Source organism: Anomaloglossus baeobatrachus, chromosome 2 (genome assembly GCF_048569485.1).
Source record: "Anomaloglossus baeobatrachus isolate aAnoBae1 chromosome 2, aAnoBae1.hap1, whole genome shotgun sequence".
Taxonomy (NCBI): Eukaryota; Metazoa; Chordata; class Amphibia; order Anura; family Aromobatidae; genus Anomaloglossus; species Anomaloglossus baeobatrachus.
In genome coordinates, this window is record NC_134354.1 from 558,722,638 (window position 1) to 558,740,881 (window position 18,244).

General features: G+C 47.2%; 1 protein-coding gene across 2 annotated transcripts in view; it reads right to left on the reverse strand.

The window, feature by feature from the left end:
* Positions 1-15,359, reverse strand: part of RMP64 (ribonuclease MRP subunit p64) — a 37,535-nt gene extending 22,176 nt beyond the window's left edge. Inside the window, exons 1-4 of one of the 2 annotated variants that reach the window (XM_075336683.1) lie at positions 15,101-15,359; positions 13,676-13,830; positions 10,465-10,601; positions 5,419-5,550 (exon numbers count right to left, since the gene is read on the reverse strand). In XM_075336683.1, the coding sequence (XP_075192798.1) occupies positions 5,419-5,550; positions 10,465-10,601; positions 13,676-13,830; positions 15,101-15,185 (509 nt within the window). In that variant the 5' untranslated portion in view covers positions 15,186-15,359. The remainder of the gene's footprint in view (positions 1-5,418; positions 5,551-10,464; positions 10,602-13,675; positions 13,831-15,100) is intronic. The other variant, XM_075336684.1, reaches the window with a different exon arrangement.
* Between the last annotated feature and the right edge of the window lie 2,885 nt (positions 15,360-18,244).

Sequence of the window (18,244 nt, forward strand, 5' to 3'; positions counted from 1 at the left end):
GGCTGGGGGCACAGACACCACTGGAGGGGCTGGGGGCACAGACACCACTGGAGGGGCTGGGGGCACAGACACCACTGGAGGGGCTGGGGGCACAGACACCACTGGAGGGGCTGGGGGCACAGACACCACTGGGGGGAGGCACAGACACCACTGGGGGGGAGGCACAGACACCACTGGGGGGGAGGCACAGACACCACTGGGGGGAGGCACAGACATCACTGGGGGGAGGCACAGACATCACTGGGGGGAGGCACAGACAGGACTGGGGGGGCTGCACACAAGACTGGGGGGTGCACACAGGACTGGGGGGTGCACACAGGACTGGGGGGTGCACACAGGACTGGGTGATGGGCTGCACATAGGATTGTGTGGGGGTGCACACAGGACATTGGGGGGCTGCACACAGGACTGGAGGAGGGGTGCACACAGGATTGGGGGGGTGCAAACAGGACTACTGGGTGATGGGCTGCACACAGGACTGGGGGAGGGGTGCACACAGGACATTGGGGGGCTGCACACAGTACTGGGGGAGGAGTTCACACAGGACATTGGGGGGCTGCACACAGGACTGGGGGAGGGGTGCACACAGGACATTGGGGGGCTGCACACAGGACTGGGGGAGGGGTGCACACAGGACATTGGGGGGCACACTGCGCTGAGTTTCATGCAACTCTGGGTGAGAAGGTTTACAGAACTGGTGTGGGGAGGCACAAAGCATTGGGCAGGGCACATAGCAGCAGAGGGTCGGCGCTGGACTCACAGCAGCATTGCATTCACATCACCGGAGTGCAGGAGCCGGACACACTGCATCAGAAGGAGAAGGCAGGCACTGATCTCCGGAGGGCAGGGGGCGGACACACAAGGCTGGAAGCTGTTAGGCTGCTGTGGACCCGCCCACAATTGGCACTGGCCGACGGGAGAACACATTGCAGCACAAACAGCAATGTGGGGATTTAAAGGGCCGGCGGCAGCAAGTCCGCGGTGACAGCACGAGCACTGCCTCCCCCGGGAATCTGCCCGGGGGCCACATAAAAGGTCATGGCGGGCCGCATGCGGCCCGCGGGCCGGAGGTTCCCCACCTCTGATCTACATAGACCAAATACTTGTTCATCTTGCAAAAACACATAAGCAGTTTTTGTTGGAGTTCAAGTTATTTTTTTTCTTTAAGGCAAAGTAAGAGCTGGATCCATTAGGAGGATGCATGCTATAGCCCAAAGTATATTGCTTGCTGTACATATTACTAGTGGGCTAATGAGACCCACGATTCAGACCTCTCCAGAAAGAGCAGGCTTTGGAGGAGCCCTCCTATTGGACACCAAGGCAACTTGGGTTCTGCAGCGGACACCAAAGCAATGAGCTTAAAGTAACAGAGGACGTGATTTTTCAGGAAAAAAACATTCTTGCTCAGAGTTGCACTTAAGAGATTTAAATCACATGTGCCTTTTTTATGCTATTTTTACAGCACAGCTACAGTAGTATTGCTAATGTCTGTCTCTGCCCGGAGTAAAATATTCTGCTCTTTCTGGTATCGCTCCGGCCCTAATCTGCCACCACAGCTCCAAACTGATCCGGTCACAAGCTCCCAATGTAAGACTATGACAGCCTTGTTCTGGCTCTCATAGACTTACATTTAGAAGTAACTTACGGTCCGCCCAGCACACATTGCAGCGATCCGGCTAGCCACAACTAGAAGACTACTGGAGCGGTGCCAAGCAAGAACAGCACAAGATTGCGACTGGTAAGTATTTTACTACCGGCAGGGAACTTGTGTTCAAGATACGCAGGGCCGGCGTCAGCAGCCAATCTGCAGTCATCGGGCCGATTTCAGGGATCCGCAGTGTTTGGACCGGTAGACGCACTTTTAAATAAGCATTTGCACGCAGCGTTCACTGCTGAACACTGAGTGCAGGTGCACTGAAGATCATCTTTGGGCGGAGCTGCAGCATTGTGCGATCGTCATGCCAGTGCCAAGCTGTATGCTCCCTCCACCCCAGTGCTGTACACTCCCCAGAGCTGTATGTCCCCTCCACCACAGTGCTGTACACTCCCCAGAGCTGTATGTCCCCTCCACCACAGTGCTGAATACCCCCCAGAGCTGTATGTCCCCTCCACCACAGTTCTGTATGCCCCCCCCCTCCACCACAGTGCTGTATACCCCCAGAGCTGTATGCCCTCTCCACCACAGTGCTGTATACCCCCCCAGAGCTGTATGCCCCCTCCACCACAGTGCTGTATACCCCCCAGAGCTGTATGCCCCCTCCACCACAGTGCTGTATACCCCCAGAGCTGTATGTCCCCTCCACTACAGTGCTGTATACCCCCAGAGCTGTATGTCCCCTCCACTACAGTGCTGTATACCCCCAGAGCTGTATGTCCCCTCCACTACAGTGCTGTATACCCCCAGAGCTGTATGTTCAGCAACCCCAATGCTATATACCCCCAAGAGCTGTATGTTCCCCACCCTAGTGCTAAATTCCCCCTCTAGAACTGTATGCCCCCCCATCTGGAGCTGTATGGCCCCCTTTCCAGTAATGTGTATGCCCCCAATAATGAGTATGTCCCCAGCCTCTCCTGTGATGTATATACAGCAGTGTCAGTTGTGCTTTAAGGTAGTGCCAGAAGAAGACTCAACAGAAAAAGGAGATAAATTTAGAGACTCCTGCTAGATCCATTCTTGGCTTTGGCATGAAAGAAAACAAAACAACTGCACCAGAAGCTGGATGGGTGTTCACATTCAGTTACAGCCTTATATAATCCACTCTAACACAATGACAAAAGAAAGCAGTTACTAAAAAGGCACATAAAATCAGAAGTTCACATAACCTCAGTGCAACATGCATTTATTACTGCCATCCATGGCAGCCTTACAAAGGGCACGGGGCGTACCTTTGGATTTCTGGCCTTAGGTAAGAGTACCTTGACCTTTGTACACAAGCGGAAATTTTGAGAATCTGGTGAAAAGCAAAGCTGTAACTCCTGTAAATCATGCCGTATCCATGTAAACCTGGCTTGTGTACATATATATACACACACTTTTTTAACCCATGCAAATTAATCAGCAACTGTGTGTCACATGGTTATTCCAAGTCCCTCTGAGAGGGAAACAAATCTTTGAGGTTTTTGATGTAATCATAAAAAAAAAAAAAAAAAATGTTTAGTGATTTTCATCCAGTTTTAGTAACATCTAATTTTTATAAACTACTAGCTGTAGTACCCGGGCGTTGCCCGGGATAGTAACTGTCTGTGTCTCCTTGCCCCGTCTGTCTCCTTCTCTTTCTGTCTCGCTTTATCCGTCTCACCACCGACATCTTTTTACCTCACACATAAACTTGGTATACTAAGTTTATTTTGTTCCTATAGCAACCACTGACAGTTGGTATTTATTAGCCTGCAGCTCCCATCTCCATTCAGTTTAATGGCTGCAGGATTTTTGTAGAGTAAGGCTATGTCCGCACGTTGCTTTTTACCTGCTTTTTTGCTGCTTTTCCAACTGCAGCGTTTAATGCCAAAATGGTTGTTCTGCTTTTCAAGCATAGTCTATGGGAATTTGGGTTTCTTGTCCGCACTATGCAGTTCAAACTGCAGCCTTTTTGTTGCAGAACTTTGGTCAAAAACTCAGCTTTGCAGTGCAAAACCCAAATGGCAAAAACAATTGACATGTCAATTGTTTTTGCCATTTGGGTTTTGCACTGCAAAGCTGAGTTTTTGACCAAAGTTCTGCAACAAAAAGGCTGCAGTTTGAACTGCATAGTGCGGACAAGAAACCCAAATTCCCATAGACTATGCTTGAAAAGCAGAACAACCATTTTGGCATTAAACGCTGCAGTTGAAAAAGCAGCAAAAAAGCAGGTAAAAAGCAACGTGCGGACATAGCCTAACTGGAAAGCACAGGGTTAAATTTTCCCGCCCAAACATAGTCTATGACGTTCCCTGAGTCATATGGAGTGTCTGTGAAAATTTCGTGATTGTACATGCGACGGTGCGGATTCCTTTAGCGGACGGACACACACACACACACACACCTTTATATATTAGATATGTGGGCAGTCATCATTTATATAGCCAGACAATGGGCACAGGGCATAAGAGGACGGGTAGCAGCTCTCGTCTCTGAGCTTGTTCACATGAGGTCCAATTGCAGCAGATTTTACATTATCAGTGTGGTGGACGACACGAACGGAAGGAGGATGGCTGAATTATCAAATCTCATCCACACGCTACTGAAAAACCCACATTGCTCTCCCAACAGTGGTTTGGGACCTGCAGAATGTTAATTTATGTAGCAGGTGTTTGCCACAGTTTTCACCATTAGCAAAGGGTGATATCAGCAATATAGGCACTTACCTTACTCAGTATTACCAGAAAAAAAAAAATGTCAAAAATTTAGTGCGTATATTGCCAATGCAAATTTGTGGTATTTTCTACAAAATGTACTGGATATGCAGAGGAGGGAATGGGTCCGTTACCATACATTGTGCACATATATGTGGCTTTATGTAAAGTAGTGTGCATATTTCAGATATTAAAAGAGATGAGGTAGCAAAAACCTGCTGACAGATTCCAAGGGCCGCATAATATAGGCAAGGAGACTCTGAATCCAACAGTATCACTTAGAACGGCTGCTGCCAGTAATCTGCCACAATCTGAATTTTTAGGTTGTCATGTAGCAGAGCCCTACACCACGCTCTCTATAGAGATTATACATTGACTGTGAGGAGTCAATCACAGCAGGGGGCGTCAGACTGCCTGCACATGACTTTCCAGTCTTGTAATGATAAGGGTCCTGCTGGTTAAACAAACATAGCAAATAAAAAAAAAAAAAAAAAAAATGTGACTGTGACAAGACAGGCATGCTTGAACTTTGTGTTAACCCTCGCAGCATGCTAGCTTCAAATTACATAGTAAAAACCTGCTGACAGATTCCCTTTAAGGCGTACGTTGCTTTGACAGTAAGTGTCCTTGAGAATGTCTCACATCAAAGACGCCCATCCTCATGTCCGCAACAGACACAGCTGTAGAGTAAAATGTGACATCAAATTATAGGTGACTGAAGTCACATGGGACACCTGTGGCCGGACACCAAGGCAGGAATATGGCTAAAAAAAAAAAAAAAAAAAAAAAAAAAAAAAAAAAAAAGGGGCGATTGACGTCTATTCAGAGGTGTTAAATTTTGAAGACACCACCTTTTTGTATAGTAGCCATCCATTATCAGATGAATACTGCAGCTCAAGCTCTAACCCCCAGCAATCAGCCGATATCACATGGGGAAGCAATCCGTGAAGGTCAATCACTGTTCATTTAATGGACATACCAATCCACTTAACTAGGACATCAAATCAAAAGAAAGATGTGTATCACCAGCCCATACATCATACCACTCCTCCATTATCATCCGGTAGCGGTGCACATAAAGGATACTGAAATGCCTTGCAGCAGCAATCCATGAGGCGGACCAGTAACTTGCAGGAACCCAGAATTTTCATGGACACCAGCTCCAAAATAGGCTGACTTGGGACAGTGCAATACTGCGCATCTTCAAGCTCTGTTTGCCTAAACAAAATAAAGCGAAAAGGTTGGATCTCACATTGAGCTGTCCTTACCATACAGAAATACAATCAATGATAAAATGAGTAGAACAGATCACAGGGCATACACTTTCAGGAAAGCCGCTGTACAAACAGGCAGAATCGATACCCATTACATAGACTGAAGGCACGGGCCACCAGGATAGCTAGTTTTGCTTTATGAACATATGACTGCTGTAATAGCTTCAACTTTTTTTAATAAGGCTTTTAACTAGTTTTGGAAACAGTCCTGTGACTATGGTATGTATATCCATCAGGTCACATAGGCATTAGTGAGGCCTAGTGATTAGGGCCTAGTTCGCTGCGTTCAGTGCTCCACAGTTTAGGCCACATCTATATATCCATGTTTTGTGGTCTAAGTATTGACTGTGATGCAAGGACTGGTCTCAGGTCTTCTGACCCAAACTCTAAAGCTTCATATCTGCATATGAGGCTGTTACGTTCAGGTCAAGAAACCCACTCCAGTAGGTGCATTGCAGCCTCTACATGGACTGTGGAGCATGGATGTATGAATCCAGCCTTAGCCACAGCAGACGACTGGAGCAAGGAATCCTTGATGCCCAGTAAGGCATGTAATGCCAGGGGGTTGCTCAAGCTCCTTGGAAATAATTGCGGACTGGGTGGACTCCCAAAAGCCATGGGATCGCAGATGTGGGACGCGGACTGTCTCATAGGTCTTCAACAAAAACACAAGTACTGGGCTCAGTTGAGCATTCTTGAGTTTTCAACCATGAGAGAGAAGAAAATATCCAACACAGACATATTGCAGCAGCTTATTCCTAAAAAGAAAAGGATTGGTTGCTGAAAATCCAACTACTTGATCCTTCTGTAACTTGGAAAGGTAGGAGGCCTCCCCGTGCACATTAGGTGGTTTACAGTTTCCACCATAGTCCGTGAGTTAGGGCTCTTCTCCACTTGCGTATCGCTTCCGATTGGGGAGCATCGGAAGCAATATGCTAATGACCCTCTGCTGCGGTGTCAGACGAGGATCATGCGACTGATGCGATCACATCACAGGAGCGGAGAAGAGGGAGGGAGCACTTTCTCCCCATCTCCTTCGTTGTCTGTCTCTGCGTGCACCGCACTGAAGTTGCATAACATGTGAGTGCAGTGTGACATTGGGGGTGCGCGAGCTGAGACTCGCTGCAAACACAGCATGCTGCGATTGTACCGGGAGCACGATTCGTGTGGAGAAATAACAGGAAAGAGGACACTGCCTCATTGATTAACCCTGGTGCGACTGCAACCCGATTTTTTATCAGATTGCACTCGCAGATGGAAAAGAGCACTTAAGCTGTCTTTCATTAATATGAGAGGGGACGTTAACCGTTTCACAACGTTTGACGTACTGCTAAGTCAAAGGTCGTGTCCCTGCACATGACGGCTGATTTAGTCAACCATCATGTGCCTAACAGCGGCACATGGATCAGAGATCCACCTGAGGTTGTTAACCAGTTAAATCCCGTTTTCATTTAACACATGCCAGCAGAGAGCCACATCATTTCCCACTCCCACTGGCGTGCCCGTGATATGATCGCGGGCTTTGATGGGTTGCCCTGTCAGCCAGGGGGTCAGCTGATGACCCGTGTCTATGATTACAATCCTTCTGTGGACGCCAAGGGTGAGCGTAAACATCTGAATTTATTTAATTTTTTTTTTAACAAAAAACACAAATAGTTCAAATCAGCCTCCTTTTGCCCCATTAAAAATAAAACAAAAAAATGCACATATTTGATATGGCTGCGTTCATAGAAGTCCGGTCTATCAAAATATAAAATAAATTAACCCAATCAGTAAACAGCGTAACAAAAAAATAAATTAAAAACACCAGAATTACTTTTTGGTTATCACAACATTGCAAGAAAAAAGGCGATCAAAACACTGCATCTACCCCAAAATGAGATCAGTAAAAACGTCAGCTCAGTGCGCAAACAAGCCCTCCCATAGCCCCCTATGCCAAAAAATGAAAACTTTACGGGTTATGGAAACTGGTGAAAAATAATATTTCTTACAAATTGAGGATTTTTTTTTACCACTTCAAATAAAAAAAAAAAAAAACAAAAAAAAAAAAAACACACACACTTTGCTATCTGTGTACTCATAGTGACCTGGAAAATCATATTGCTCAGTCAGTTTTATCATATAGTGAACATGGTAAATAAATTAAAAAAATATATATGGAATTGCATTTTTTTTGCGATTTCAACACACTTCGAATTTTTCTCCCACTTTCCAGTGCATCACATGATAAAATGAATGGTGTCAGTCAAAAGTACATTCCACAAAAAAACAAGCCCTCATACAGCTACGTATGAAAAATAAAGCTATGTCTCTGAAGGAGGGGGAAAATAAAAAACAGGCAAAAATTGGAAAAATGCAAGGTTGTGTGGGGGTTAAAGCCCCAACTCCGATTTTTTTTTTCCTTTGTAGGATCTTGTATGTAGGGCCAGAGTCACACTTCGGAGAGTCTCGCATCCAATCACCCGTCACGGCCTGCCACTCTCTGGACAGGAGCGGATCGGCTGCATATATTTGTATACAGCTAAGACGCTCCTGTCCAGATAGCGGCAGGCCGTGTCGGGTGATGCAATGCGAGACTCTCCCAAATGTGATTCCGGCCTAAATGTTATAAAGGTAGTAACATACTCAATGGTCGCTATCACGTTTTCAGTGGCCCTGCGATCCGTTGCGGCTCCATGTGACTGCATTTGTAACAAGCTGAATCACACAGTGGAGCGGAGGTCACTTTGCATTTTCTTAAGAGCCTCGTTCTTAGGGTTCGGTTACACGAGCGTATAACTCGGATAAGTGCTACTCAATGTTTTGTCGGACAGCACTCGCTCCAATGTTATACTATGGGACAGTGCTGACCAGTGCATTTTTTTTTTTTCATGCAGTCAGCATGAGAAATAAAAACCAAAAAAAATTCACTGCATGGCAGCGTATATCGGAGGGCGCGCACTCATAAAAATCTACGGGTGCATGCTAAACATCCGAGTGCAGTCCGATTAACACGGACCCATACAATGGGAAATTAATCTCTCCATATTGTCCGCACCTATGATCTGATTCTCCCATGTGAGAGAATAGGATTACTGTAAAATCACATCACGCTCACATGAGAGAATCAGAGCCAGTGTGAGCGAACCCTTAGTCTCAGCCTTCCAGTAGGAGAGTAAGCACTCTTTGCCATCTTTGATCTAGTAGGTGGGGTGGACTGGAAAGCTGCAAAAATCAGAAGAGAGAACATTGAGTACATTACTACACTTATAACACTTACATATACAAGGGGCTGCTGATAAGTCTTTGGCTTACCCAGAAAGAAACGAGATAGGATGAAACTTTTCATTTATTCCACATACTCTCCACGGATGTCAACACACTTCTTACATCGGTATTCCAAGTTCTGTAAGCCTAGCAAAAAGAAGGATTTCAGTTATGCCTCAAATCAGGCATCCGTAGCAGCCATGACATCAGACATGATGTGAAATTTGGTACCATTGAGGTGTTTCTTCAGGTTTGGAAACACATGATAGTTGGAGGGAGCTAGATCAGATGAATATGGTGGGTGGTCAATCAGCTGGAAGGTCAGCTCTGCCAGTTTTGCCGTGGTCACTTGTGCAGTGTGAGCAGAGGCATGGTCTTGCAGGAACAAGATTCCTTTGGACAGCTTGCCGCTCCTTTTGGCCTTCAGAGCTGCCTTCAATTGGTCCAAAAGTTCAATGTAATACCTTGCATTGATTGTGGAACTCTTTTGAAGGTAGTCCACTAGCAGCACGCCCTCCTTATCCCAGAACACAGACGCCATCACCTTCGTGGCATATTTTTACACATTAACTTTTTTGGATGAGGAGAACCACTGTGCATCCACTCTTTTGACTGCTCCTTGTTTTCAGGGTTACATAAATAAATCCAAGTCTCATCCATACTGACCAGTCTATCTAGGAAGTTCTTATCATTCTGGAAATGCTGACAAATGGACCGGGAAGTTTTCACTCACATGCTTCTCTAATCTCTTGTCAAACATTTGGGGACCCACTTTGTAGATCGCTTCCTCATGTCCAAATGTTCATGGATAATGACACAAACATGTTCACGGGAAATCGCCATGATGTCTGCTATTGCTTTAGCTGAAATTCTTCCATTTTCCAGTATGAGATTGTGCACAGCATCGACGACCTCTGGAACAACCACCACTCTCGGTCGTCCAGGACGTTCCTCATCATTGGTTCTGAAGTGGCCCATTTTAAAATTTGGCAACCCAGTTCTTAACTGCGAAATACGAAGGGAATTGATACCCCAATGTCTGCGATATCACTATGAATATCCTTTGTGGACTTTCCTTGCAGAAACAAGAATGTTATCCCCCCTTTGCTCTCATTTGCTGTAAATATCGCATTAGACTCCGCCATTTTGTTTTCCCGTGTGCGTAGAACACTGTTGCCATAAGCAACAAACAAATTTTTGAAAAAATATATTAGACACATAAGGCTTTCATGTGATGTAACATTCATTACCATAGAAACAAAAAAGATCACAAAGCCAAAGACTTATCAGCAGCCCCTCGTACAGAATAGTCAACAAAGGGACAAATAAAAATAATGCAGTTAACTAGAGTGGAGTTTAGGGTATTGTGACCTCTTCTACAGCTAATTTTCGTCTACATAGATTAGATGTAATAATGATAATATAGGTCACATGTCAGTTTGGGAGCTGCGCTACTCCATTGGCATCCAGATGCCGTTAAATGTTATAGCTTTCAAAGTGGTAACAAAAAACAAATATATAAATGAAGCAGATATTTTTGCAGATATTTTGGAACCAAAGTTCTCAGTAACTTGCCAGCTGTTATCAGGAGAGAAACTCAAAAAAGGCTGACCAAACATTTTTTTCTGCCAAAACAGGAAGATTCTTGCAGCAAACATGAGTCAAAACATACTTTGGGCACAAATCCATCATCTCTTCTATGGAACCTTCTAAGCCCATCGTCTTTATCCGTTTTGTACATTGTTGTACCTGGAGAGAATAAAAAAGCATATATAATTTTTTTTCATATAATGCAATGAATTCAGTTGGGGTTTGGGTGTGATCCCTTTTTTTTCATGAATTTTTTTAAAAATACATTTTATAAATTTATAGAGTCAGCTGTCAGTCCCTGCTTAGGTATCGCTTACTATGCACTAAATAGTGACTGAAAGAGCGCAGCCGCAGCCATATGACCACAAGGCTGCTGGAAGAAGTAAAGTTAATTTCCTCCTGGCAGTGGGGCTCTCTGGGTGGGCGTCCGGCAGCGTCAGAACGCTATGAACCTGCAAATTAAACCTATAATAATAATAATATATTTATTCATTTATATAGCGCTATTAATTCCACAGCGCTTTACATACATTGTGAGCCCCGATGGGGACAGTGTTGCCAATCTAAATTCCCTATCTGTATGTTTTTTGGAGTGTGGGAGGAAACCGGAGTACCCAGAGGAAACCCACCCAAACACGGGGAGAACATACAAACTCCTTGCAGATGTTGTCCTTAGTGGGACTAGAACCCAGGACCCCAGCGCTGCAAGACTGCTGTGCTAACCACTGAGCCACCGTGTCGCCCACCTAAAGCAAACTGTAAGAACATTTTACAGATGGTGCTGATGTAAAGCACACGAGGTTAATGTTATATATTAACAATGTGTGGTGTTACTATTTGGAATGAAGTGATAATCAAAGTTTGAAAACTGCCAATTTTTAGACAATTTTTCAAATTTTTGATACTTTTATAAATAAAATATTGAACTAAACTTACCATTATCATAAAATATAATATGAGACCTCCCCCATTAATTGTGTAAGTAAAAAGAAATAAAAAAAAAAAACAGAGAAAAATCATTTAAAAGAAACAAAAGACCCTCTTTCTCCAATATATTAACCTTCAAAACACCCCTGCAGATCCAATGTAATCCACACCACGACGATCCCGACTCTGTTACATCCTGAGGTTGCAGTGCGTAGTCACATTATAAAACGTGACCAATCACTGCGGCGTCCGGGACACCCTACCAGAGCCACAGCTGTCAGAGCGGTGACGTCAGTGAGTTCACCTTAAGTTCCAGCTGGCTGTTCCCTTGGTACCCCAGCTGAGACCTCAGGTGAACTTATTGAGCATTAGGTTATGTGCGCACATTGAGTATTTGGTTGCAGAAATTTCGGCACGAAATCTGCATCACTTGGCAGAAAAACACATTGAAAACACGTCAAGCTGGCATGGAGTTCAAAACCGGACTGCATTTGATGCGTTTTCAATGCGTTTTTCTGCCAGGAGATGCAGATTTGGTGCAGAAATTCTGCAACCAAATACAGAACATGCACACATAAGCCTCCCCATCCTGAGAATACCAGCCCCCAGCTATCTGTTTTATCTTCCCAGGGTATCAATATTTGTGGGGACCCTATGCTGTTTTTTACTTTACTTAAGCTATTTACTTTAATAATTAAAACAAAACCTATGGGCTCCCTAGAATTTTGATACACAGCCAAAATGAAGCACACAGCTGGGGGTTGCAGCCTCCAGTTGTCTGCTTTATCTGCACTGGGTATCAAATACAGGGGACCCCATGCCATTTTTTTCCAATTATTTATTTGTAGACTCCACTTTGTAGACCCAGACAGCTAGCGTGACAGACGCCATCAGAGGGTGGACCGGGGAACAGTGAATATTTATAGGTTTTAATGAGCAGAACAAAGAAACAACTGCACAGAAATTTGATAAGTATAATTGTCCTACTTTACTCGCCATTTTGCTTCCTTTTGCAGCTCCCTAGCCATTTTACAGCATTTAAAGGGAACCTGTCAGCAGAAATTTCGGCCAAAACCTAAACGATTCCCCCTCTGCAGCTCCTGGGCTGCATTCTAGAAAGGTCCCTGTTATTATTGTGCCCCATGTGAGACCAAAATAAAGACTTTATAAAGTGGTACCTTTTTGTATTCAGATACTGTAAATGTGACACGGGGGCGGGCTTTCTGGCATCTGTTATTCTGCCCCCTGGTCCTGTATGCCGCCCCCATCGCTCCTTTCCATAGCTGATGCACCGCCCACTGCTCCAGCCATCCCCGCGCATGCCCAGTGCCAGTCTCACGGGACTGAGCAGTGTGACCGCTGGTGACGTGTGCGCAGGCAAGTGATTATGGGCGGGGCTGTGATTGTTATAAAAAAAAAAACCCGCCCATAATCTCGTGAGCGCGCAAACCTCACCAGCGGTCACACTGTGCTCAGGGTAGTGCTAGACTGTATGGGCTGCTTCCAGGGATGACGTCCCTTTTGTCACGTGATAGTATTTTGAACACGCCCCTATCACGTGACAAAAGGGACGTCATCCCTGGAAGCAGCCCATAGTCTAGCATCTACCCTGAGCAGTGTGACCGCTGGTGAGGTTTGCGCGCTCACGAGATTATGGGCGGGTACTTGCTGATAACAATCACAGCCCCGCCCACAATCACTTGCCTGCGCACACGTCACCAGCGGTCACACTGCTCAGTCCCGTGAGACTGGCACTGGGCATGCGCGGGGATGGCTGGAGCAGTGGGCGGTGCATCAGCTATGGAAAGGAGCGATGGGGGGCGGCATACAGGACCAGGAGGCAGAATAACGGACGCCAGAAAGCCCGCCACAGTGTCACATTTACAGTATATGAATACAAAAAGGTACCACTTTATAAAGTCTTTATTTTGGTCTCACATGGGGCACAATAATAACAACAGGGACCTTTCTAGAATGCAGCCCAGGAGCTGCAGAGGGGGAATAGTTTAGGTTTTGGCCGAAATTTCTGCTGACAGGTTCCCTTTAAGTTCAGGTCCCCATAGACTTATATGGGTTTCGAGGGTAAAGTCCGGTCCTAAACCAGACTTTTTTGTTATGTCTGGCCGGATTCACCAAACATCTGGATTTGACCATCTATAGTCAAAGAAAAAAAAAAATCTCAAAATCACTGGGATATGTTGAAACACTGCAGAGTTAATGGGACATAAAGGGATACATCAGGTTTCAAAAAAATTAGCCTCATCACAAAGGGGTTAACAAGCCATTTTATTATATCAACTATTTACCTGTTTTAGGGCTAGATAAGGTTTATGGCAGCTCAGCTGATGGTGATAAGCATATAGTATAGTGTCCAATGTTCTCACTTCTGTATTTAATGTCTCGCTCTTCAAAAAGGAGTGAGTGGTAGAACACTGATCAATAAGGGTCTTCATACATTTTTCTGGAAAAAAAAAAGTAATGTCTTCAGTGTATCCAAAATATTATCCATTATGCAGCAGAAATACATGAGAAACACTGCCACCAACAACAGGGAAAAAGCTGGTAACAAGTAAAAAAAATAAAAAAAATAATGCATTCACATTTTTATATAGATTTTGTACCCTGCAGACTACAAAAATATGTATTATGTCTATTAATCTCTTATTATTGATCTCCTTAAATGTATTCTCTGTGTACTGCTAAGTTTACCCCGAAAAGAAAGCAGACACCCCCTAAGGCCTCTTTCACACGCCCGTGAAAATCACGCACGTTTTTCACGGATGTGTCAAAGATGCGGATTGTCCTCGGTCAGCTAACACACGGAGAACGGGAACTTTCTACTCACCTGTCCCTGGTGTCGCTGTCCGTGGTGCTGATCTTCGGTCTCCAGCCCTGCAGACTCCCCGCTGCTGCTGTTTCCGGCCAAAGTGAATATTAAATGAGCGGCGGTCGGCAGCAAGTGACAGCAGCGGCAGAGACAGGAGGGCAGAAGAAGGTGAGTAATGTTTTGGGTTTTTTTAATGCACGCCTTTTCTCCAGTGCGTGTCACATGGAACACAACCATGTGGTCAGTGTGTGTTACGTGTGACACGTTTGCGTTCCGAGGGACACCCGTGATGCCAGAAAAAAACGGACATGTCGGCGTATGGAGCACACATAAGTACGGAATGGACACACGTTCCGTGCAAAAATACGTGTGCCCGATACTATAGGAAAAAATATGTCAACGTGTGCCCGTGTCTCCGGTACGTGAGAAAACTGTCCATACACGTACCGGAGGCATGTACGTGTGAAAGAGGCCTAAAAGAATCCCATTTACCAGACCCCAAACAATTAAGAGTTGAACTCAAGACAACTCTGGGTGAGAGCCCATCCACCATCAGCACTTGCCAACTTTAACTGTTTGAGGTCTGGTGAGTGCGATTTTTTTTTTCAGGGGGTGATGTGTGATCCCTTTGTTGAAGAGTCCTGCTGTATCCTGTAATATTTTTAGCTGCATGGACACTTCCTTATGGAACCGAAACCAGGGCTTGCTTGTGTGCGTGTGTGTGGGTATATATACACACACACACACACACACACACACACACAGGACTCCAGGTTCCAGATATAGCGAGCTGGTGGTCTAAGAACACCAGGGAATGGCCGTTTCTGCAGTTCCCCAGCACGCCTCCCTATCCCATATAACTGGCGAATGCGATACAGTAAGGTAATGTGTCTTCTTCTGTCACCTGTGTTTTCTCCGAGGGGCACGGAGAGCTGGCACTGAATGGCAGGGCGGGGGATGTGCAGCCGGTTCCAGGGCTCAGCCGCCATGCTGGTGTGCAGAGACTTCCGTGCACCGGTACATAAGCGTGCGAACAAAACACACACTGCCCCGGAAGTACTCCCGTCACACCGCAAACCTCTTCCGGGTTACAATGTAGTCCCTTAGTACAGCTCTGTTACCGGAAGTAGTATACCGCGGAAAGTCTGCTGAGCCGTTGCCTGCTGATATCCTGCCGTACGTCTCCGTGAAGTCAGTGAAGACCTGCTCCTCGGTGACATGGGCACTAGCGGCAATGCTGCAGGAGGCCTGTGATGTAACATCAATGCAGTCACCGCAGCACAACAGGAGGATCCAAAGTGCAGCTCTTCCAGGAGGAAGTGTGCGACATCAGCTGCTGTAGTGTCACATATAGTGCAGCCGAGCGGCACACACGTACTAGAGCGCCATCACTGAGGCACACACGTACTAGAGCGCCATCACTGAGGCACACACGTACTAGAGCGCCATCACTGAGGCACACACGTACTAGAGCGCCATCACTGAGGCACACACGTGCTAAAGCGCCATCACTGAGGCACACACGTGCTAGAGCACCATCACTGAGGCACACACGTACTGGAGCACCATCACTGAGGCACACACGTACTGGAGCACCATCACTGAGGCACACACATACTGGAGCACCATCACTGAGGCACACACGTACTAGAGCGCCATCACTGAGGCACACACGTACTAGAGCGCCATCACTGAGGCACACACGTGCTAAAGCGCCATCACTGAGGCACACACGTGCTAGAGCACCATCACTGAGGCACACACGTACTGGAGCACCATCACTGAGGCACACACGTACTGGAGCACCATCACTGAGGCACACACGTACTGGAGCACCATCACTGAGGCACACACATACTGGAGCACCATCACTGAGGCACACACGTACTAGAGCGCCATCACTGAGGCACACACGTACTAGAGCGCCATCACTGAGGCACACACGTGCTAAAGCGCCATCACTGAGGCACACACGTGCTAGAGCACCATCACTGAGGCACACACGTACTGGAGCACCATCACTGAGGCACACACGTACTGGAGCACCATCACTGAGGCACACACGTACTGGAGCACCATCACTGAGGCACACACATACTGGAGCACCATCACTGAGGCACACACGTACTAGAGCGCCATCACTGAGGCACACACGTACTAGAGCGCCATCACTGAGGCACACACGTGCTAAAGCGCCATCACTGAGGCACACACGTGCTAGAGCACCATCACTGAGGCACACACGTACTGGAGCACCATCACTGAGGCACACACGTACTGGAGCACCATCACTGAGGCACACACATACTGGAGCACCATCACTGAGGCACACACGTACTAGAGCGCCATCACTGAGGCACACACGTACTAGAGCGCCATCACTGAGGCACACACGTGCTAGAGCGCCATCACTGAGGCACACACGTGCTAGAGCGCCATCACTGAGGCACACACGTGCTAGAGCGCCATCACTGAGGCACACACGTGCTAGAGCGCCATCACTGAGGCACACACGTACTAAAGAGTCATACGTACTAAAGGCACACACGTGCTAGAGCGCCATCACTGAGGCACACACGTGCTAGAGCGCCATCACTGAGGCACACACGTGCTAGAGCGCCATCACTGAGGCACACACGTGCTAGAGCGCCATCACTGAGGCACACACGTGCTAGAGCGCCATTACTGAGGCACACACATACTGGAGCACCATCACTGAGGCACACACGTACTGGAGCACCATCACTGAGACACACGTACTGGAGCACCATCACTGAGGCACACACGTGCTAGAGCGCCATCACTGAGGCACACACGTGCTGGAGCGCCATCACTGAGGCACACACGTACTAAAGAGTCATACGTACTAAAGGCACACACGTGCTAGAGCGCCATCACTGAGGCACACACGTGCTAGAGCGCCATCACTGAGGCACACACGTGCTAGAGCGCCATCACTGAGGCACACACGTGCTAGAGCGCCATCACTGAGGCACACACGTGCTAGAGCGCCATCACTGAGGCACACACGTGCTAGAGCGCCATTACTGAGGCACACACATACTGGAGCACCATCACTGAGGCACACACGTACTGGAGCACCATCACTGAGGCACACACACGTGCTAGAGCACCATCACTGAGGCACACACGTACTAGAGCGCCATCACTGAGGCACACACATGCTGGAGCGCCATCACTGAGGCACACACGTACTAGAGCGCCATTACTGAGGCACACACATACTGGAGCACCATCACTGAGACACACGTACTGGAGCACCATCACTGAGGCACACACGTGCTAGAGCGCCATCACTGAGGCACACACGTGCTGGAGCGCCATCACTGAGGCACACACGTACTAGAGCGCCATTACTGAGGCACACACATACTGGAGCACCATCACTGAGACACACGTACTGGAGCGCCATCACTGAGGCACACACGTGCTAGAGCGCCATCACTGAGGCACACACGTGCTGGAGCGCCATCACTGAGGCACACACGTACTAGAGCGCCATTACTGAGGCACACACATACTGGAGCACCATCACTGAGGCACACACGTACTGGAGCACCATCACTGAGGCACACACGTGCTAGAGCGCCATCACTGAGGCACACACGTGCTAGAGCGCCATCACTGAGGCACACACGTGCTAGAGCGCCATTACTGAGGCACACACGTACTGGAGCACCATCACTGAGGCACACACATACTGGAGCACCATCACTGAGGCACACACATACTGGAGCACCATCACTGAGGCACACACGTACTAGAGCGCCATTACTAAGGCACACACATACTGGAGCGCCATCACTGAGGCACACACATACTGGAGCACCATCACTGAGGCACACACGTGCTAGAGCGCCATCACTGAGGCACACACATACTGGAGCACCATCACTGAGGCACATACGTACTAGAGCACCATCACTGAGGCACACACGTACTAGAGCGCCATTACTGAGGCACACACATACTGGAGCACCATCACTGAGCACACACATACTGGAGCACCATCACTGAGGCACACACG